The following is a 25105-nucleotide window of genomic DNA, read 5'->3' as shown; positions in this document are numbered from 1 at the left end:
TGCAAACGATTCTCATTTTTATCTCCACGTAACTAAGTTTTATGTTATATTCCTATATGTTGTATTTCTATATTTCGTAGTATATTTTATACTTTATATTTTCATTCATATTTTATGCCTTGCCACTTTGTTTTCAAATATGCGCAATATATGGAAGAATATTTCTTCTTTCCTGAGTCTGTGATTATAATCTCGTCGACGTACACAGATGAGTTATTGCGGTTCTATATTGATAGGTTCGCAGGCTGTGATAGTCAAGATATTGCGCTTTTACGATCGATCCAACAAGCGTATCAGATATTCCGAAGCACTGCAACATATTTTCAATTATTATCCGATAGAAACTTTTGACAATGCAAGATATTTCGGGAAATTGTCACAAAAGTTACGTACATAGGTGGAGAAAAATAAAGATTCTAAATGTTTAGATACTTACAGCCTTACCAAGGAAAATATAACATATTTTACTTTGTTTCATTTAGGAATGTTTGATTTCGTACGTAATTCTCTCTGCATCGTATTCGGTACAATGCGCCTCTTATTGAAAATAAATGTTAACAATTACGTTACGTACGATGATATTTATTTCTCATAAAATATCGGAAGTGTTTATCTTTTTCTATCTTTTTCTATATTATTCGCCATGAATTCCTCGTTATTTTACTACACCGTCGAAGAGTTAAATATTTTTTCCACATGCCTGAACATTGAAATATCTTCTTTTATCACTCTGAATAATCAACAAGATAAATTCACTTTATAAACCAAATACAAAACACCGTGGGCAATATTTGCATTAAAAATAAATAATTTTTAACCATGAAACCATTTCGTTCTCCATCTTTTATTATTTAACGGACAAAAACGAGCTGCGAGCAAAGTACGTAGTTTGTGGTAATATCCATTAAACGAAGGTACGAATGATAAAACCATACACCGAAACAAAGACCGCATATTTAATGAATTGTCAATATTGATATACTCAGACACGAATCTATCTGTGGAAAAATGCCACGATATATTTTCGTTGTATGCTTTTACGTAAAATCACAGGTAGCAGGATTGTGTGACAGGTCATTGATTAAAATCCACGCGTTCGATAAGAAAGGATTTTTATCAGAGAAATATCTGAGTTGTTTAAAAAAGAAGACCAGAGACCGAGATTACAACTGTATACATTCCTGTTATTTATTACCCAACTTCCAATAACTCTCGTGGAATATTTCTAGAATCAACGTCGTAGTACGGTGCAGGATTTGTTAAAAATTCTACTGAATTTCATTGTTACATTTGCAGAACGGAGTTTGCTAAAGCTCGATATTACTTTCGAATTACTATTGTAGGTACTTTATTACAAATTGCTACATTAAAGTGATAAATCAATGACATGGTACGTCCGTGAAGGACTCGCTCACGGACCTTATCGTTACCAACTCTCGCAAAGAACTTGTACAAATTATTTCTACGTATTCTAAATCGTTGCCTCGCATGAACACACAATTTGAATCGACTAATGGTTTTCCCAGTAATCTGAGTCAATTATCGCATCTTACGTGGGATTTACGGATGTTCCGACACTTAAGAACGGCCACGTTTCTCCGTTACTTGTCACCGCGTACTCGATAAAATTATATAAAACAAAATCACATTCGTAACGCGAAAGATTTGTCGAGAAGAAAAGCACGCGTAAGGAAAAGTTTTCGGTAGAAATAAATCTGCAATACCCTTGTTTCACATTATACGTATTTCAGTATGCACACAGCGTGGCCAGGCATTCAAATGCAGTGAATAGAAACGGTGGCGAGGCGGCCGCAACCGACATCTGATTTTCCTGGCCAGTTTCCTTCCAATCATCCGAGTGGATTGGTCGAAATTTTCCTCGAGCGTCACACGCGCCCCAACGTTCGCTAGATGCATTCATTCCAAATACATTCATATCGCTACACACGACCGGCCGAGCACATAATGTTACACGAATGCACACGCAATAATATTCTTTATATCGGTCCATTCGTGCGACTACTTCGCCGCTAAAAAATTCCGCATTTCGCCCGTAATGCTGACCCGTAAAGTGTCAGATTGTAAGGCCGGGAAACGGAAATGATGTGCCTCTAACACGACCCACGAGCATATATTGAAAGAAAAACGTTGCCATGGGATAATAGAACGTTCGGATATTAGAGTATTCGAATAATATTGGTCCGGATATGGATTTGCTGTACTTGTGAGACGTAGTAAACAGTGGCTATAAAAAGTATTTCTACTTACCTAACTTTATTTTCCAACGAAACGTCTTTTTTTACAGGTTCCGCGTTTCATCTTCATCGTATTCTAAATGTTTGTAGCGATAAAAGTAATACCAAACGATATGAAATTTAATATACTTGCACCTGATCGATATATATATATATAATATACTATACTATATTATATATATACATTGCATTTATTGTAGTATGTATATGTCGGAGATGAAAGAACACCGGAGCCTTCCTCAGACACCAACATAGAAATTAACCAATTAACAGGAACGTCCATTTCCCTCACTTTCCGAACGAAGGCTTCTTTTCTCGACGAATCCGATGATCTCGTGTCCTTAGACACAAATCATAGTTTTCCTCTGCAGCATCATCGTGACGGAAAGTTATTCTCTCTTTCATTAGCGAATTACATGGCGTCTTTACGATCAGTGAATACTCTACGTTCTAACAAAGAGTTAATTTAGTAATACTTGTACCGTAGACAAGTAAATCGTATCCTACTTAGACTTTGAAAGAAAGTACATTTGTTATCCAGTTGACCGCGGATTCGTTATCGAACCTAAGACCATTGTCATCGGTGTCTAATCGCCGCGGTTACTTGTCAATTCTGCAATATCCACACTTGTATTAATAATCGTATTTGTCTAGTCAATATTTTCTCTATTGCATAACAGCAATGTCTAATCCAAACGAAGATTCGTTTCACGCCCCTAACCCTAATCATAATGTGAACCCGACATACATGTAGTATCCTAAATGGTCTAGAGTAAGGACAAGAAAGGATGTTCTATTTGAAGGGAAGTTTAGTTTTATTTTAACAAGCAGTACCCAAAGCAAAAACTGTCTTCGTACGTCTTATTCTCACACTCGGCTCGCAACTTCTGTCTTCCCAGGTCAAAAAATGCTGACCCTCGACCCTCGCACCCTTTTCCCACTCCTTTACCCATTTAGCTTTGACGTCACCAAGGCATACCCTCTTGCTTACACTCTCTCCCTCTTTCTCTCTTCGCCAGCACTCTTACGATTCTTGAAATAACAAAATAGGTAGTAATAGATATATCAAAAGAGTTAACAAACATCGAAAACCCCTAATTACTAAATTACTTGATACGTCGGACCAGATCCGCAGGCTAAGAAAACGCTACCCGTTAGACCTAAGCACTAGATTCGGCTAGATATTTCTAACAAGTAATATTTACGTATTTATAATATTATTATTTATAAATTATACTTACTTACAATGAGTTAATAAGTGTATCAACTTGTTACAAATAATTAGCCATGTCACTGCGCCACGCCAGAGAAACTTACTCAAAATTCTCAATGCGAGAATTGATTGTAAAGTACTTGTAAATAAAAAACTCTTACGATTCTTAGTTTATACTTTAAATTTACAACTTATACTATCCCGAGACAACTCGAATTTAAATACATCATAGACCCAGCGTATACCTCCAATTTTCTTTTGATATTACATTAATAAAATGGTTTTTGACAGTAGGAAATATAACACTTGTGGAAATCGAACTGTCGTGCTAAATAACGATACTTGAAAACAAGCTATGGAACAATCCGAGTATAAATCAGACTTGTCCACTGTCAGGGATCCTAATGCCGAGTAATACATAAGATTCACTCGTAATAAAGGGAGGATCTCGCAGTAGAGCGAAACGAAGCAGACAATTTAAAACAGACGAAGGTATCGATATCGATATCATCTCCAATCGGTATCGGTATCGTCTTCGCTGAAGATTTCACAACGATGGAATAGACATAAATGTATATTGATATAAATATCACTATAAATACATACGCACCAAGGGTGAGTCAATAATTATCCGCAATGCGGTTGTAAACTTCGTCTGTTTCAAAGTAGGCTACGTTTTCCAAAAACTCTGATATGCAGAGAGTATTTTTTTTTTCTCGCACGAGCGCAATCTGAACTGGGAAATTTCAACTTCAAAAACAAATAACCCCGCTCTGCCCGGCCTTCGGCGTTTCGCACAGCCCCGAAACTTCCGTTTATTTCGTCCACAATTTTCGCTGCGTTACACTTACGGCCGAAAAAAACTCTCCATTAATTTTCAAACTAAGTTCTTGAACGCGAGAGCCTTGAAAGAACGTCCGGTATCAAGAGCGCAATATTTCTCGTGGCGAAAAAACGCACGACGAACAGGGAGTAGAGAAGATGGTGAACAGGAAGTGGGGAAAAAAGGGGTAATGAGGGAACCAGGTCCGAGGAAGCGTGGTTAGTCGGAAGAAACGGAGAAACGGTGGAATTTTGGGATCGTAGCGCGTCCAGGACGAAAACGAAAGTCGCGATTGAAGAGTGTCAGGTCTGGGCCGAGTTATTGCCTGAAGTTAAGGTGGTAATGTCGGGGGCGTTGAATATGAAATTGGACAGTAGACGTGCTGTGCGTTGTGTTGAACCGCGTGCACGTGGCCATCGTGCTAGGGAAAATACATCTTGACTTCTAACGGGACGTGAAATCAGTAGCGAATGGAAATACAAGGTGGTCCCTCAGGTGAGGCTTCCTTTTGTATGTGGAAATGAAAAGTTTCCCCATTGAATATGTTTTACGCCACGCGTTGCTGACGTGCGAGCCGCCCTGCGTGCCGGAGAATCGTGGATCAGTATGAATAAGCGAACGAGAAACGATTCGACCAGACAGAAAGAAAGGATAGAAAACATTGCCTCCGCGTACCTACTATATTTCACACGTGCTTCTTTTTCGTAAAATGTATATTAATAGTAGAATTCAGAATCTTTGTTCTTTATAATCATCGTAATTCAAATAGCAATGGTTCCGCTCGTTAGAATCATCGTAATTCAAACGGCAATGGTTTTATTATCTGTAATCGTTGTAATTCAAATAGCAATGATTTCGATCATAATTATCGTAATTCAACTATACCGTGACCTTACTCTTAACAGTTATCGGTATTCAAATAACAACGGCTTTATTCCTTAGAATCGTCGTATTTCAAATGGCAATGGTTTTATTCTTTGTATTTGTCGTAATTCAAATAGCAATGGTTTCGTTCGTTATAATTATCGTAATTAAAATATACCATGACTTTATTCTTAACAGTTATCGTAATTCAAATATACCATGACTTTATTCTTAACAGTTATCGTAATTCAAATGGCAACGGCTTTATTCCTTAGAATCACCGTAATTCAAATTGCAATGGTTTTATTCTTTGTATTCGTCGTAATTCAAATGGCAACGGTTTTATTCTCTGTGTTCGTGCTGATTCAAATAGTACAACGGTTTTATTCTTTGTATCCGTCGTAATTCAAACAGCAATGTTTTTTTTCATTATAATTATTGTAATTCAAATATACCATGACTTTATTCTTAACAATTATCGTAATTCAAATATACCATGACTTTATTCTTAACAGTTATCGTAATTCAAATGACAACGGCTTTATTCCTTAGAATCACCGTAATTCAAATTGCAATGGTTTTATTCTTTGTATTCGTCGTAATTCAAATGACAACGGTTTTATTCTCTGTGTTCGAGCAGATTCAAATAGTACAATGGTTTTATTCTTTGTATTCGTCGTAATTCAAATAGCAATGGTTTCGTTCATTATAATTATCGTAATTAAAATATACCATGACTTTATTCTTAACAGTTATCGCAATTCAAATGGTAATGGCTTTATTCATTAGAATCATCGTAATTCAAATAGCAACGGCTTTATTCCTTAGAATCATCGTAATTCAAATAGCAACGACTTTATTCCTTAGAATCACCGTAATTCAAATTGCAATGGTTTTATTCTTTGTATTCGTCGTAATTCAAATGACAACGGTTTTATTCTCTGTGTTCGTGCTGATTCAAATAGTACAACGGTTTTATTCTTTGTATTCGTCGTAATTCAAACAGCAACGTTTTTTTTTCATTATAATTATTGTAATTCAAATATACCATGACTTTATTCTTAACAATTATCGTAATTCAAATATACCATGACTTTATTCTTAACAGTTATCGTAATTCAAATGGCAACGGCTTTATTCCTTAGAATCACCGTAATTCAAATGGCAATGGTTTTATTCTTTGTATTCGTCGTAATTCAAATGACAACGGTTTTATTCTCTGTGTTCGAGCTGATTCAAATAGTACAATGGTTTTATTCTTTGTATTCGTCGTAATTCAAATAGTAATGATTTCGTTCGTTATAATTATCGTAATTAAAATATACCATGACTTTATTCTTAACAGTTATCGCAATTCAAATGGCAATGGCTTTATTCATTAGAATCATCGTAATTCAAATAGCAACGGCTTTATTCCTTAGAATCACCGTAATTCAAATAGCAATGGCTTTATTCTCTGTAATCGTGGTGATTCAAATAGCACAATGGTTTTACTCTTTGTCTTCATCGTAATTCAAATAGCAATGATTTCGTTCGTTATAATTATCGTAATTAAAATATACCATGACTTTATTCTTAACAGTTATCTGGATTCAAATGACAACGGCTTTATTACTACCATTCATAAGTATTTGCATAATTCCAAATTATTACAAGTGCACAAAATGTAAAACATACTTCAAATGCAACCCTTTAGTCTAATCTTTGCCTTTAAATTTATCTCAAGCAATCATATATTGAAATCAGAGAATCAGATTTTATTAAACGAAGAAAAAAAACAAAGCATCGAATAATTCAACGAACAGACAATTTCATTCTACGTTTTCTTCCCGTTCGCTTTCTACATAGCGCTGTATCTTTTAAGTTACAGACTTTCGTGGATATACGTTAACGCGTGACTCGGAGATACGAACAATTTGGAGCATCGAAGGTTCGCTGTAATTTACAGCAGATACTTATCGATCGTGTTGCTTCTTCGTTAAAACGGACGTACTGGAATTTCTCGAGCGCGTGATCTTTTGCCTAGAATTTTATCCGAGTGCTATTATCGAATGGCGAATTTTTACCTTGAATTCTCAGGCTGTTAGATTACAATTGCAACCGATCGCGAGTAAATAATTGTTTCTCGATACGTAGAGAAGAAATCGACGATACATTATCCCTTAGGAAAGATTATATTTGAAATATTCTTATCTCGTTTCAAGTCGTATATTCGATATTACGATAATCTCCGATCAATCATATCCGAAACAAACCAGTATCCTAATATTCACCAGGCGTAACTGACGAAACAACGAAAAAGAAAAGAAGACGAAACGATTAACTTGCAGTGAAATTACTTCGATTCTTCGTCTTTAATTTAACGTTCGTTATTAATGCACCCCTGACATTCATTTCGTACGATTCAAATCGTATCGTTAAAAGAGAGAAAAACACAGAGATACTTGCAGCAAGGCGATATATATCTTTGAATACGTTGCTTCTAACGGCATGATAAATCCACCGTTACTCTCTAAAAGAAGTTATATATCTTTTGTATCGTCGTTTTTGCCAGGACGCAGGGCATTGCGCAACATTCATACTTATTATAGTCGGTTCAGCGATCCGGGTGGCATTCGAAAGTTTAGCGACTTCTCAGAATATGACTCAAATACTGGCTGTACCCGTTCCGTTGCTCGTTCGGTCGTTTCGTTTAACGAATTCGCCGACGATGTTCGACGATAAATTAATATTAAACAGCCGATGTGTTCGCGACGTGATTTTCGTCAGCGCGTCGCTTGATTATTGCAAATCCAGGGAACTATCGTGCAAATGTTTGGATAGTGTGATTAAGTTAAGTTGACAGTTAGTTTACATGGAATGTCGAAGAGAGATGATTCGAGAATCTTGAGATTTAAAACGTCGAAGACACGAGACGAAGGTTAATTGACGTAGATTTATAAATTCCTCTCTTAACATCGATTTTCATTACGAAATCATTTTTATCGATACTCCGTTCCGACGGCAATGTAGCAATCGACGTCTTCAAGAAGTTTATGCGATCGAACAAAAGTGTAACGCAGATCTTGCATTCGACGAAGATGAAACGGAATGAAACCACGGTAGAAGTTTCCAATGGAGCGTAATATATTCATAAAAGGTATCTACAGATGTTCGAATACCTTCGTGAGCCGCTATTGCGCGTTTCATTGAAAAATAGTTGTTGAGATCGAGATAGGAAAATTTATCGTGGAAACAATAAATAGAACGCATCTTTCGCTAAGTCTTTTTGCGTTTGAAGAACAAGTATACATATGACAAAACACTTTATAGGATAATTGTAAATATCAAAAGGATACGAGCAAAATTATAGTCTTATAGACGTGTCTTTATAGAGATTGGACTATATCCACTTTTTCGCTAGAAACATATTTCAAGTATAAAGATTATATTGCAATGATATGCACACACATAGATGGGAACGATTTTCGTGTAGATATCGGTGTATAAGATTGCCAGGAAACAGTATCAGCTAGCTAAATAGAATTCATTACCCGACATTGTTTAATTAACAATACTCTAGAGAGCAACGGTAACGTAGAAATAAATCGAACTAGAATATCCGTTTATTTGTATCGTTTTACCGTGTTTGTGTTGCCGGTGCCCTAAAGCGATGTCCAGCGTTTTACGATAGACTCTGCATTTATGCGAATGCGAGGAAAGCAAAACGTGGCACTACCAATACATATGAAAAAGATCGATCGAACAACGCCACTGGCCTGTTTCGGCAACGTATCGAAAAGCAATTTGTATACGGCGCTCAAGCCGAGTACTTTAAAATATTACACCGGTTTACGGTTGTTTCGACGCGAAGGTGTGAGTATTTCTCTTCGAAATCGGCAGTTTCCTGGCACACGGTAACCGTATTCCAAACGTACGAAAGGTCCAACTTTATTAATTAAACGGTAACAGATTGGTTCTGTTCTCGGTGCCTCGATGATCACACAGTTGAGATAGTTAAATGGATTTCGTTTAAAATTCAACGTGACAAACAAACTGCGGATATTTCTGTAAATTTATAGTATTACAAACCTAACTATTTTCCCTGTTTTTTTTTTTTTTTTTTTTTTAAATATATAGTATATAGGTTTTAACGTCACGCTAAACGCGTCTATGTGGTTATTAGCGATTTTGCTAAATAACGATACGTCTGCCAGAAAGGAGGGAAAGTTTGATCTTTATCGCGGAGATTTTCATTGAATGTTCCTTTGAAATTGGTATTTGCTTTGTCCCAAATATCGCGAAATAAATAAATATTTTGGGTATAGAGTAGTTTCCAATTAATAGGTCCCTAACGATTGGACCGATATCGCGATGAATGCTACATCGAATATTTCATAATCTTTGCGTATCGTGCGCACTCTGTGTATTTCTGCGCCTCTAAGCGTCCCATAAATGCACGAACATTCGCGATCTATTAACGATTTGCCACATTTATTTAATTCTCCGTAAGCATCCAAACACCTACGAACTCGGATTGTGCTTAACATATTTAAGGAGACAACGTCAATTTGATTTATGATCTGCATAGTAAAACGTGAATGCGACGCATGAGTACATAGATATACAAACCACTCAAAGCTGTTTAATGCCGTAGATACTGTTTGAAATCTAAACAAGTATATCCTAATGAATTCCAAACACATTGTAATTAAGATCTGCAATTTCTCTGGCAAAATTCACGCACGTTTTCAGTGATAATCGTTATGTACAAAGAAAACTTTCGCAGTCTTCGCGAAAACTTGCTGAAAGGTGTTTAAGCGCGAACACAAAGGAAACAAAGTGGAAGCTTTCTTAATTCCTAAATGCTTTCCGCAAACTGGTATTACGTGGAGTGTACGAGCACGCAATTTAGGATGGCTGTGCATGTTCCTAATTTTGGGGAAGCCGTTGCCACAAGTCCTAAAACCCATTACTGATCAGATCTGTTCGAATCCGGTGTACACGAGTTTACAATGTGCTGATGAAAATCCGAGATCTAATTAAAATTTCAGATCCTCTAAGCTGGAATTAGATAGCACGTAATAATACACATAGATATAATACAGCTATAAGAATTTGTAAGGTTAAAAATGACAGTGACGCGTAATTCGTACGCAAACGTATTTCTACGTTGACCAAATCGTGTTCTTGTTTATTAATAACATTAATTATCGAGGCAATAAAATTTGCACGTATGAAAACGAAGGATCGAAATGACCATGGAACGCTGAGACTAATGAAACGCTGCTATCTTTTCTCGCAATTAACGAGTGCAATTTACGTTTACCTATCGATAAAAAGAATGGAGAAAAATGGTTTTAATTAGATACATTCGGACCGGTTGTACGTATAATTTGTCTTATTAACATCATTAGGTTTCTCAAAAAAGATTTTAATTATCGCTGTTTTTTATTTCCTATTCGTTCGATGCAACGTTCGACGTATGCAAATATTTCGAAAGTAAATTCTTGTGATCAATAAGACAAGTTAAAGCAGCAAACGGGAAAGAAGATATATCGTATGCAACAATTAAGGAAAATAGGAAATATAGCATAAATTAAGTTTTTCACGGATGTCGTCGACAACATTTGCAAATCCAATTTGCAACGTTTGTTTGTCGCAATTTTACGATGCTAATTTGCGCATACGTCGTTCCCACTCTGCGAAAACTAAACAAGAACTATTTTGCGTAGCCTGCGCTGCCTCGTATCATCGTCCTGTCTCATACACAATTTACCCAATTACGTTAATCGATGATAACGAATGTTGACACTATTACCCTGATGATGTATCGCAAGCTACAGTCATTTACTAATAATAATAATCCAATGTAATCATACTATCGACGATGAGCGTATTTTCCTGGATAGAACAACAACCAGCAACTATTATTCGTTATTTGCTCTTTAAGAAGTCGGATAACGATTCGATCACCGTGCTTTCGAATTCTATCCATATAATTATCACGCGCGTGTCTCGTTACAGTACTGATAAACGAACAAACAGTAATTAATATTTCACAGATATTATATTATACAGGGTGGTTGGTAACTGGCGGTACAAGCGGAAAGGGGGTGATTCTACGCGAAAAAAGAAGTCGAAAATATAGAATAAAAATGTTTCGTTCGAGGCTTTGTTCTCGAGAAAATCGACTTTGAATTTGCGCTCGGTACGCGTGCGATACGTTATAACGGATCTCACTGTAGATCCTTGTCTCGATGGAAAAATAAAAAAAAAAGATTTTTATTCTATATTTTCGACTTCTTTTTTCGCGTAGAATCACCCCCTTTCCGCTTGTACCACCAGTTACCAACCACCCTGTATATAGTGTTAATATGTTTTATGTATAATTAAATAGTACGTTCAAACATAAAGAATAGTTTTAACGAGTTGTATGCAACGCGCGTGATACATTTACAAAATTTGTCTACGTCAAACGTCGAGATACTTTTTACCAGTACGAAATTTCACGAACGAAGTGTCAAATAAGGGGAATTGTCGCTAGTATCGGTACACTTTTTAGTGTAATTTTTAACGTCGCGTTTCTTGTAAATTTCAGATGCGAGGGCGTAGATTCATTAGTGGCGTACGTGCATATAGACAGGAAGAAGGAGAAGATAGATTCGTTTTGCAGTGGAAAGGCGGCACGGCCTATCATGAGTAACGGACCACGGCTTTCCTTGGAATTTAACGGCATCACATCATCTCGCCAATCGCGAGGTTTCAAAGCTGTGTATTCCTTCATAGAAAGTAAGTAGCACGTTCCTCCTTTCTTCTTGTCGAGTCGTCGCAGACGAAATGACCGAATTCTTGATAAAACTTGTAACTTTGATATTCCCCTTTAAAACAGAATCAACGAAATTATGCTTCCACAGACACGATAAATTTTGCCTAAAGAAGTTTGACAATTTGCATTCTGTCTGTAACAGCCTGAATCTGAGTATGCGCAATTCCGACGATAACCTTGTTGATAAAATAATTCGCATTTTCAATTTATTTCAAACGCAATAGTAATTTGTCCAATGTTATTCAAACTCCTAATAAATAAACGCGTTCTATGTGGAACGTGCGAGTGCATTCTATCGATACGTCATAGGTCACTCATTCGTGTATCGAATTCAGTTTTGAGATAATATTAACGCGAAATCGTGCTTCATAATAACTGTCATTTGTATCCGTTTGATCGAACACGTTCCACAAACAACGATAATATTAAATTTATTGAGAGACGATATACGATGATGTCGGTTACATCACTAGGTCATGAATGAATCTCGTCGATCGTCAGCAGAACGATTAAGGAGCGTTTCATTAGAAAAAGTGCTTGCTGCTTTGACGCGTTTAAATCGACATTTATAAAACGACGAAAGCGGAACAGGTCGAAACGTTTCTTCCGTCTATAATACTTGATTTACACGCTGCGACGATTCAATTAAGTCGAAGGGGAAAAGAACCGAGAAAGTGTGTTATTTTCCTCTTTCTGCTTTTCTTAATGATAAATTGTATTACGTAATAAAGATCTTTGCGCGTCGAAAGTTATTACGTACAAATTGTGGAAACGTTAAAGTTCTGGAGTGAGAGGTTCTTTTTTTTTTATCGTGGAAATTACGTGTGAATTTAATCCGCTGGAATACTTTCAACGTTACCGTTGTAGTTTGTCTACGATGAAGCTATCGCTTTAGGTTTTTAAAGAAGAGTGTCCAATATCAGGAGAAATAAACCAGAAACGATTTCTCCGTTCATTTTATCCAAACGATTTGAATGTGCAGGGAAAACCATTTTACAGAGGGCTAGGTGAGGATTTATAGTACAACGATACCGAGATATATAACGAACAAGAAATATTTTTTAATATCTGAACAAAACTCGATCTCTAGGTAACGTACTAGGTATACGCGTGTTCAGTTACCATTTAGCGTAAGACTCGAAAAATTTCTAGGATTTTTATTTTACCTTTTCTCCTCGATATCCCTTCTATTATTTATGCTCTCTTTTCCTCCGCGTCTTTTTATACGTTTCATAGATCTCTTCCTTTCTTTCTTTCTTTTTTTTTTTTTGGCTCTCGACTTTTCTCAAGAGGAATAAAGGGAACTTCCCCTTATTTTACTTTTACTCATTTCTGCCAAATTCTTTCCCTGCGTCATTACTCCTTTTCCATCCGCTATTTCTCTTCCTATTTCCACATCGTCCTCCGTTTCTTCATTTTTCTTTTTTTTCTTTTCTTCTCTTCTCTTTTTTTTCCTCGCCACGCTACATACACATTTCTCCGCTTCCACCTCCCCTTCGCACCGTCGTTTTATCTTTCCCCTCGCTGCCTCTGTGTCGCTGCAACCGCGCTCCCTTCGCTCGTCCCTTTCGCGTCTAGTAAATTCAGATATTGTCAGTACCATAAATCGGTTCGATGTGCTCGGTTAAAGATAGACGATACGCATCATTGAGAATAAGTTATTGGTACGGGACGTGTTCGAGACGTAACGTCGGCGCATGACGTACGGTCTTATACGCGTTCGCGGCGTCTGTGCCACAGCGAGTCCGGTCCTTTCTGCCGCGCGCCTATGTCCCGTCAAAATTTCAATTTCCGTTGAGCATTCTATCGTGATGGCAATGTGTCTCTCCTCGTGCGGCCGTTCATCATCCACAGCCGAGGTTCAGATTGCAGCGTACACGGCTGGAATGCCCGGCCTGCGGAACAAATGGATCGCAAAGTGTGTTTGTCTTTCGCCTGGAGAACAGATTCGCCAGAGGAGAAGCGATACTCGCCTCCGTGATACTCAAAAATTCGTTCTTTCGTCGAACCATCCACTCCGGTGGGCAGGGGCAGTAAGGAGAGAGAGGAAACGATAGGATAGACGATAACACGGTCAGTCGAATTTAAAAGAGGATGCGAAAAATTCGGATGGAATTAAAGTACAAGAGGTTACAAGTTTGCCGCATCGCGAATATTTCTGCCTGGCTGCGGAAGCGTTTTCATACCGAAACTTTCTTCCTGTCTGGGGGAAAGCATTCGAAGATTGCAGTGTTTAGAGTTGCAGACAGCAGATAGGAACAAGTCGAACGGAAATAGGGAAGGGGGAAGGTTGTGGATGTTAGTCGACCATAAGCATGCGAACATTTGGAAATTATCTCAAATGTTCGTACAATACGTCATCGAGCTGTGTTCTTTGTCCGTTACAAACGAAGTTTTCTGTTCTGTGATTTAATTATATTGGTAATTACATGAAATGGACGATAGAGTCTCAACGATTGAAATTGAATTTGTCGAACAATGGAGATTAAAATTGTAGATTTTATAGCTTGGTGTAAATTAAAAGAGATCAAAATTTAGCTTATTGTGTTAGGTTTATTTCAGCTGTACAAGTTTATAGTTCGAAGATACGAATTTTATTTGCGACGGAAATTATAATCGCCCGATCAAATATACGTATTTGCTCGCTGCTGTACTTACAGCTTTAAGAAAGGAACGTTTGGCTTTCGATATACGTGTAATTTACCTTTTATCCTCTCATTTAACAACTCTGATCTAGTCCATTTAACTTGGAGTTTGCTAAAAATGATACGCACGCGCGTCTGTCCGGAAGTTGGAGGGAAATGGTTATACTTTCCCAATCGCTAGCGAATCTGAGAATCGAGCAATTGTAAAACACTTAGTACTTGGATATTTCAACTTTCTCCATTTTCGGAAGAAACGCTTGAAATTGGATAAAAGGGAAGAGTATGCGATATTCGCCACGTAAAGGAGACATAGTAGCCGATAAGTATCGAGGTGCGATTCTTAGAGAAATATTGTCATATTTCAGTCAAACAAGCTTCAGATACGCGTACCACTTTCAGTCGAGAAAAGAAAATACTCTCTATCCGTTATATATACGCGGAGAAATATGAAACTAAACTAGTTTAAACTAAATTACGCTATAAATTATACTCGCAAGAAATATACAGAGTGGTTGGTAACTGGTGGTACAAGCGGAAAGGGGGTGATTCTACGCGAAAAAAGGAGTCGAAAATATAGAATAAACATTTTTCGTTCGAGGCTTTGTTTTCGAGAAAATCGACTTTGAATTTTCGCTCGGTACGCCTGCATTTTATCGCGTCTCGTTATAACGGATCTCACTGTAAATCGTTGTCTCGATGGAATGACTGGTACTTGTCAGAGTGTAAAAGGGTCCTGCAATCTGTTTATCGAACCTCGATTAATCAGTTTCCTCGTTTTGTACAACTTGCCACACGTTTTGAAAATTTTTACCGCGTATCGTTCGATACGATGATATCAGTTATCAGGAAAATTCCGGATCGATCGCTAGATCGCTAGATGCTAACGCTAGAATACCACAGCAGTCAAATTGATTGATTTTACAATTTTATTTTAAAATTCCTACTGCATGTTTCATTTTTTTCCACGACGATGTAATGACTTTCTCAACGATAACTAAAAGAATAATATAACGAATTGTGTTTTGTTCTTTGTGTATTCAAAATCAAAATAATTTTGTATCAAGGCTACTTATGCCAATACCAATCAAAATGGCTGGTACTTGTCAGAGTGTAAAAAGGTCCTGCAATCTGTTTATCGAACCTCGATTAATCAGTTTCCTCGTTTTGTACAACTTGCCACACGTTTTGAAAATTTTTACCGCGTATCGTTCGATACGATGATATCAGTTATCAGGAAAATTCCGGATCGATCGCTAGATCGCTAGATGCTAACGCTAGAATACCACAGCAGTCAAATTGATTGATTTTACAATTTTATTTTAAAATTCCTACTGCATGTTTCATTTTTTTCCACGACGATGTAATGACTTTCTCAACGATAACTAAAAGAATAATATAACGAATTGTGTTTTGTTCTTTGTGTATTCAAAATCAAAATAATTTTGTATCAAGGCTACTTATGCCAATACCAATCAAAATGGCTGGTACTTGTCAGAGTGTAAAAAGGTCCTGCAATCTGTTTATCGAACCTCGATTAATCAGTTTCCTCGTTTTGTACAACTTGCCACACGTTTTGAAAATTTTTACCGCGTATCGTTCGATACGATGATATCAGTTATCAGGAAAATTCCGGATCGATCGCTAGATCGCTAGATGCTAACGCTAGAATACCACAGCAGTCAAAGTGACTGGTTCTACAATTGTACAAACGTGTCAATCCTCGCTTAGGGATCATGGTCCCAGATGGATTAATAATACCAAAAATGTGCTACATAACATGGAATTGCTTCTGTAAGAAAGTAATAAATCGACAAATATAAAAGTATTCTATTATTACGTATTTTTTAAAGACCAATCATTTCGACTAGTTTCGGTAGAAATAGCTTCGTGTTAACTATCGGTAGGTTAAAATAATATTCATGTTTATATTATCTATATACCTATTAAAATAACATAAAGTGTTTAAACGAAGAATATTATTATCCATGCATATAGAGGGTGCTCTAGGTCTTTTCCACAGAACGAAGCCAGCATATCCCACGAGTAAAAGTACGAAATTCAAAGCGAGAACTACAAACGCGATAAGTCAGATTTCCCATTATTATCTTCCAATTATTCAAAACTTACTATGATGTACTATGTAAAACGTACTAGTACAAAAATGTACTATAACGTACAGACGAAAACCTTGATGTCTCGTGCCTGATGATTCCTACCCTCTCTACATACGCATATCGGGTGCCTGTTAATTTTAAGAGACAAGTTTGCCATGTTAACACTGACACCACCGTCTATCTCTATCGCTCATGTGCGAGCAGCGTATTGTTCGGCAAGTTCCGGCAAGTAGACAGGATTCCTATTATCGCGTAATTGAAACGCGAACAAACGGATTTCGAGCCATTCACAATGGCAGAAAGGAGAATCTGCGGCACCGAAGTTCTTCGTTTGAGCGCAAGTCGTTCCTTTCCGAAACGAGCCCCGCTAACGATAAAAAGTTTCGCTTTAATTGCTATGGTAGGATATCCTTCTGGGAAACTTCAAAGCTGGATATCGTCCACGAAAAGGCCGGACTTGCCGGTTACGCGCTCAGCAACCATTCGTAAACGAATCTTCTGCTATTTCTAAGATACCAGGTGTCTTGCGTTTTAAAATCGAAAGCCATTAAAATTAGCAAGCCGCGTTCGCGTGTGACGCGCCACTTCAAAGCAACAGCCGGCTGTCGGACGAATCAATTTTTCAAACGAACCCGCTCTCCTCGTGTTTCGGTAAATTGACGCCACGCAAGCCAGTGAATTTCTGCCGGCGGGAAATCTGGTCGGTCGACGGATTTCTGCAAAAACGAACGAAATTGTCCCCTGCACCTCTGAAAGAGTTTTCTTTCCTCTGTACTTTTATTGCCTCGCCTACAGTTTCAAAGTACGATTCCTAGTTGCACCAATGGAATTGCTAATGCACTTGCAACTGGTTGAAAGAAAAAAGCCGATGGAGTTTGCGTGTAAACACGGACTAAGATATTTTTTCCGGAATAACGTTTACAGTTCGTATTATTTTTCCAATTGTCTCGGTCTTGTACACGATAAAAGACCAAATTCGCTGCGGAGACTCGTGGAAATATTTGAACAATCGCTATAAAAATGGTATAAAAATGGCGAGTATAGCGCGCGTCGTCTAACTTTTTGAACATTTCGTTAGCATTGTAACGAGATATAACTATCACGAGTAGACTGAATTTTGTACGCGTTTGTAGGAAATCGAAAAGCGCGAAATTACGCAAAATGCGCGCAATATGACAAGATTTGTATCCAAAGTACAGTATTTTCTACGATATCATTTAGATAAAAGAATTTTTACAAAGTATTCAACAGAGTTAATAACGTGAACGAGCGAACGATATAATCCACGATATTATATTAATTGCAAAGCGAGCAAACCAACGAAATCGAGCGATTGGAAATTATGCAAATTGATGGGTGGAATGGCGCAGCGATAAGTTACAGTTCGTCGCACGATTTTTACTGGCTGCCCCATAACGGGACGAACATTTATTGTCGTGCGAACCGAGCTGAGATTGGAAGGAATAAAGGGACCGCGTGTTTCCTCGGCCAGCGCTGCTTCTCAAAACGGCTTTCGAACGCAAATCGCTCCGTAGAACCATCCCCGGGTGCAGCGACTCGAAATCACAGAAATCACGCCGCATTTCTGTGTTCCTCGTCAACGTGAAACTCCATTTCACCTATCTGATCAACGATATATTCCGCATTCCTGTCGGCGCGGACGTCGTCGTGTCGGGAAAGGAATGACTCATTTTCAGAGGGAGGTAAAGTCGTCGGTATGCCGGGTTCACACCCGTTGAATCCCGGAACAGAGGCGACGAGCACGGGCGCACACATACGCTTACATACATAGGGCAATGGCTGATACGTACGACCACTAGGAGGAGGATGACGTCGTCGTCGGGGACGGACGTCGAACGAAATCGACGTGAAACTTTTGGAATTCGCTGAAACGAGTTAGATAGCATCGATAGCAACAGTAGGTAGAGAAACGGATACCGGCAGACATATTCTTCCCGACGTTTTTCGAAAACTCCTCGGGAAACAGTCTGACGGATTTACGAAGCCCTGCCAACGAGAAGTATGCCAAGAGTTTCGAAAACAACGGAATACTTGCGTTTGTGCCCGTGGTATGTCGATACACGCGCACTTATCGATCCTTCCCAGTGTACAAGGGACAAAGTATATCGCGTGTACACGTACACGCGAGTTCGACGTGGCCGTGTACACCTCGACACGCCGTCCCCGGTGTCAAATGCTCAAAACTTGCATCCATATCCGCAGCAAGGTTTTAATGTAACCTGGCGTATTTCGCTTCGAAACTTGGCGCACAGGGTTCACATGCGATATTTCCGGCTTACTCCGGCCAAGTCGATACACGCGTGTGTGTAAGTACATAGGCGTACATTTTCGCCAGCTGGTCCTAATATTTCGGAGAAAGTAAAAAGTCACTACGAATTTTTACTCTATCGTATATGTGTCTTTGCCGCTCGTTCCTGTTTCACGAGTACTACTATCTTCCTTCATTCGTACTGTTCGTATAGTATCTCTTCTTCGACGAAATTCCTCCCTCTTTACGAGCATCCACGTATTTGCCATAGTCGCGTGAAACCATCGAAATCGTTGGTCGAAATCGTTGGGAAACGAACGATTAATCAGCCGGAGGATATTCGCGCGATGCGATAACTGAGAACATCGAGGAAAACGTATCAAAGGCAGAGTTTGTTTGCAAAAATTGCGAAGGAACGAATTAAGGACGATGATAGAGGAATTGGATGCAACGAACGTAACACTCTTACGCGAATTGATAAAACAACCGCGGACTCTTTTTTGCGTGCATACTTGGCTCTTACTATTCTCGCACGTTTTATTCAATTTTTATTCTTGGATATTTATAGCGGTGAAACACTAGGAAACTGAAAATTGCTTGGTTTACACATCGAACACGTTCCTTAAATTCGTTTTCGCTGCGAGAAAAGAGAGATTATCGAAGGAGAATCGGATTTGAACACGTACCCGCATCTCCCGCGTGTTTGAAGACCGCTTTAATCAAATTAAGCTATTCAACTTGCCCATAAATTCCTCCTCCCTTCTGAACTTTATATATAAAATTCTTTGATTTTTTTTCCACGGCATTCTTCCAAAGTACATATTCGAATCGATTTAGACTCGAAGAAGTTTCCTTCTACCTTTAGATTAAACTTCAAAGTTTCCTCGTTACATCTATATTTTGACATGTACGTAGCATGTATAAATTGATAAGAATTACTCGACCTGTTTTCGTACATACGTCGAATTATATAAAACGCGTTGGATTTACAATTGAAATTTACACGAATTATATATTCGCCTTTGATTTCGGTAAACGATACCAACGTTATTGCGTGCACGCAAGTAAAATGAGCAGCGATAGAGGATGGTTGGTGAAAATTGAAATTCTCGAGTTACAATGAAATCGTGCAATCGTTTCCTTTACTACGATCTTCGAAAGTGGTTACAACCTCGTGTTTGTCTGATTTGTTTTTCCGTTACCTCGAATGGCGATCACAGAGTGAAATATTTTTCTAATAATAAAATTCCTCGATGTACGCGTATAATTCGAGTAACCTCGTTAATTAAAACTACTGGAATATCAAAAGATCTGTTTTATTCGATTTCGGTTCGGCAATTCAATTGCTTGGCGCGCGTTTCTTTTTCTCTACAATCTGAAATATAATAATTCGCTCGGCAACTTGTTTTCTCAGGGAAATTAATTTAGATTATACCGTGGTCTACGTTTGCCATCTAATAAATAGAATTCATATACAAATGTTAAATTAATATGTCGGAGATGGAATGTCGGGAAAAACCCCAATACCCTAGTCCAGACTTTTACTATAGCTGTACTTTTTTTTTTTTTTTATTTATTAAAATTACAATCAATGCTCGCGTTGAGAATTTTCAGCAATTAGCAACATGGCTAATTATTTATAATAAGTTAATACTTGTTATAGATAAGTATAATTTGTACGTAAGCATTGTAAATAAGTAGATGTTACTTAATTTAAACAATTTGTTACTTCGCGTAACACTCTACCTAGCCCAGGCCACACACCGCGGGCAAGTTGGCAACCGGATGTCTTCGGATACTCACTGCGTACCCTCAACAGTCTCAAGTACCTTCCATAAATCTCATAGATTTCCTAGTAAAGGTCCTTCAAACCAAACAAACGTCAGTTTCCGAAGAATTTCCAAAGACTATTGTCTACCACGGCGTGACAAGGGAAAGTTCGTTTTTCTCACGTACGCTGCAACTTTCCTCCCACTAACCACTTTCTCTCGAGGGCGGTTAAGACCCTTCGTTTAACCAATTAACAACGAAGCCTATTCCCTCACTCTCCTGACTAAAATCGTCACCAACAAATCCGATGGTCCCGTGCGCTAGACACACCCATCCTTAGCTTTCCTCCGCCACAGCATCGTCTCAAGACAGTACTGATTTTACATCCTTCGAACGGTCAACATCCTTTAACCGGATATACACACCCGTAGATCAGTCACTCACTCATCTCGTACATACGCACCAGCGTAACTGCCTTCGTTATAAGTTGTTGGAATAAACGGTGAAACATAACTTACTCTACTGTGTCATATTCATTTAACCACCTCTGTTATCTTAACCGAAACAGGGGAGCGACTACTTCGCGGCGTCGATTCACCGAATCGTAGCGAGAATTTACGCCTCTCGCTGACGCGTTTTCCTCGCGACCGCGTCTCTCCGCGAACGGTCGTAACACAATTAGTTGAATCTGTCGTTTAGGTCTAGCGGGTAGTGTCTCTTCAGCCTGCGAATCTGGTCCGTCGTATCAAGTAGTCCAGTGATATTTTGCCATTTTCTCTTTGACTCTGGGTATCTTGAGGTCGCGGTGTATTGTTTCGTTGGTAACATACCAAGGTGTATCAATTAGGAGTCTTAGCGTTTCCGATTGGAAGCGTTGAATTTGTAATACATGACGCTAAATTTACATGTATACGCAGCGAACGTTCGTTTCAAATAAACGTTTCATCCGGTAGTTGTATAATTTGGACAAATTAAAAGTGCCACCGTACTACTGGCGATTATTAATTTTAACCGTTCCATTATTCACCGATAATATCGCGCGTTGTTCATAAAATCGCACTAATCCGCCGGAAAATTAATTAATTCGCGATCGCGACTGTGGAAACGCGCCGCACGGCAAATAACAGCAAAGATCTAAACCGAAGCTTCGACGTTCGGTGTGACGCTACAAATACGATGGTGCGACGGGGGGTTGGAGGGAGGGGGGGAGGGGTAGAGGGGGACCAAAGCGACGAAAAACAGTCAACAAAATTGTCGGAGCCAGGCTCAAAGGTAATCTCTTAAATAGAAACGTTCGAATGGCCGTTTTGCATTTCGCGGGAATTATTCCGCGCGAATAACGAAACGAGCTGCCGGAATCGTTATCGTTGATTACAATTGCAAAGTTGGGAAAGCGGGCGGCCAGACAGCCAGGAAGGAAGGAAGGAAGGAAGGAAACGAAAGGCGGGCCTCGACAGGAACTCGGTTACACACACTGCCAAACCAACGGCAGCTCCGGATCTTTTGTAATGTAGATCGCGGGACGATTTTACGACGGTTATGCTCCTCGAAAGTGTGATAAACAGCCCGCACCTAGCCGCATAGACGCGAGAAACTTGAGATGGTCAAAGCTGCGGGGCATACAGGTCGCCGTCTTACCTTGCCTCGCCTAACCGCTGCTTCTCGAGGTTCGAAGGCGGCCGCCTTGCCACATGGAAGAACATAAATTGCCAGCTCGTATATACTTGAACATTCTTCAACAGCCTGGTATTATAAAAGTTCTTGCAAAACTTTATCAATTTAACGGATTCGCCACGTGTATCAGGGAAAAAAGCTGCCCCCTCCTCCCCTTGACTTCCCGCCGCTTTCAATTACTCTTTCTCGCAAGTGGCTGCACACGTACGGTCTCTGATTCAGAAAACGTGTCGACCGTCGTTGAAAAACGCCAGACGTTACGAGGGGCGGAACAAGGGGGCAAGTCGGTGCGCTGATTTCGGTGATTATGCAAATCAGTGTTTTCTGCGGATGCTGTTTAATTTACAAATTAGACGAAACAAGTTGGCTGTTTCGAGCGTGAACGTTGCTCCCCCCGAGCGGTTAGGGAGAGACCCGATCGTCCTGCAGGGAAATATTTGTTGTACAGACTTAGAAATTAACAGAATTTGAATATTTAGTCGTCGTCTGAACCGTTGAAATCGAAAGGTTAACCCCTCAACGATTTCCACATTTTTCTGTGTAAAATTGCCGACGAGGCTTCTCTAGAATTAATCATTGGGACACCTTTAGTTAGATAAGAAAAATATTCAAATAAACGGAGAAAAACTACCATTTTACAAGTAACAAAGCGATCCTCCGAAATCTCCGGGACAAGCTGCAACGTGATTTCGGTATTCAGTGACTAAGTGGAAAAGATTTTCTACGTTATCAGGATTCTTTCGTGTTGCTTCGCTGTTATTCCAACTCGACGGCGCGCATTTTATCTTCCACCATCGATCGCGGATAAATCGAACCATCAAACGAAGAAAACGACGTTCTATCGATTCTCGGCTGTCTAGAAAAACTATTCCTACTTTGGCCGATCTTTCGGTCACTGTACAACTGTGTAACAAGCTAGCTTACGAGGTCTCGGCCTTTTTACAGTCGCGCAATCTCTCGCGAGATATCTTATCCAAAAATCGTGGGGATATCGTAAGAAAGCTGAGAAAAAACCGGCAGGGAACGACGTATTCGCAGAAGCTCGCAGGTCAATAACGTAAAAATGGCACGTGATGTTTCCCACAGAGGGTGGTTACGATAAATATTTCAAAGGCAAAAGCGAAGACGTCATTGTTCGACTGGCGTATCGATACACCAACCAGCCATTTCATCTCGCAATGTTACACGAAAACTGACGTACTTTCCCGTGTATGAATTCGATTGGGCCGGTGTATGTGGTTTTGCGCGGAAGAAACCGATATCGCGAAGCGAAACGAAATTTTCTCAGGGAACGATCTTAAAAAATTGATGCCACGGATCGTCCCGGCTCGGTTTTATCGGCCCAACGGGCTACTAAACGTACCATTTTATTGGATCGTTCACGCTACAAATACCAGACGCGGTTGTGTAACCATGCACAAATCTCGATGGCGAGACCAACACGTGGAAACGGCGAACAGAGTTCTATTGTACCGCGTAAATTGCCTGTGGAAAAAAATCGTACCTGCCGATTTCGAATTATGAATCACGTGGTCCCATCTGAATTCGTACGTTGAAATAACGTTTGATACGCGTAATTCGTATTCAGTGGTTACACAGACGCAATTTTACAGAAGCTTGGTTCCAAAAATTTATCTATTTATTCATTAATTTGCTGGTAATCGTAATTATCGATAATCGATTACTCGTTTACTTGAACGTATCTTTCCTCTTTTGCTTTCGTAATTGATTTTCCCATCGATATAATAAATAAAATCGTAGAAGTAAAATCACGTAGAATTAGTACTTTCTTACTTGTTAGTTTTCTCTACGAATCGTTCGATAATCGATAAGTTTCCTAAGATTTTTGTCTCAAAAATTTTGATTATATATTTAATGATAGAAAAATTGTCGATTATCGTTGAAACGCGGTCGAAAGTCTTCGTAATAAATATTATTTCCGATCTATAATTCAAGAATGAGGAAGTGTTTATTTAGTTGAATAAGATATTTAAAAGATTAATTACGATTTAAGCGAATAACGTAAGAGAGCGAAACATTTTTGGATCGATCAATACGAATTAAAATAATAAAACGAACATCGAAAACATTCAAAAGACGCTTTCAGCTATATGTATATGCATGTCCATTCTTGAAAACTTTCATTTTGATTGGCACTTGCAAATCGACGAGAATTATTATCGATAGATGTGTGTTTATAGTTAGAAATGGTAGGTAGGTGAAAGATACCTGCCACGTAATTCAGTTTTCATCAGTCAAGCCAAAAAATCCAACGAAAGAACCAACAATTTTTGCTCAATTTTTATAAATATAAAATTTCGAATAGCAAAGACTATCTTTTATTTTTGACAAAATGTTACTGGAAAATATGGCTGCTACATTTTCAAAGAAACTTTTATTGAAATAGTATTTCAGTGCCTACTATCGACGATAGAGAAGCTTTATCGTATTTTTCTTTATTTGTTAACGACATACAAATATTTGATACGAAAGAAGAAATACCTTCCAAAAAAAATCAATATCATTGCTGCAAACTGTTTTTACGCGTTAATAAAAAAAAAATACAATTTATTTCAAATCTTAAAAATAAATATGAATGGAAAAAAATACGATGACAATAAATATTGGTAAAATTGAAATATGTGTGTCGTTTAAATCCGTGAGATTACT

General features: G+C 38.5%; 1 protein-coding gene across 1 annotated transcript in view; it reads left to right on the top strand.

Annotated features, from left to right (window-relative positions):
- Positions 1–25105, top strand: part of LOC117208899 (suppressor of lurcher protein 1) — a 526325-nt gene that overhangs the window by 464142 nt on the left and 37078 nt on the right. Inside the window, exon 10 of the mRNA XM_033450406.1 lies at positions 11736–11926. Coding sequence (XP_033306297.1) covers positions 11736–11926 — 191 coding nt within the window. The remainder of the gene's footprint in view (positions 1–11735; positions 11927–25105) is intronic.

The sequence above is a fragment of the Bombus bifarius genome, unplaced genomic scaffold (genome assembly GCF_011952205.1).
Source record: "Bombus bifarius isolate JDL3187 unplaced genomic scaffold, Bbif_JDL3187 scf7180000008163, whole genome shotgun sequence".
In the NCBI taxonomy this organism is placed as follows: domain Eukaryota; kingdom Metazoa; phylum Arthropoda; class Insecta; order Hymenoptera; family Apidae; genus Bombus; species Bombus bifarius.
This window is presented reverse-complemented; position numbering and strand designations above follow the sequence as displayed.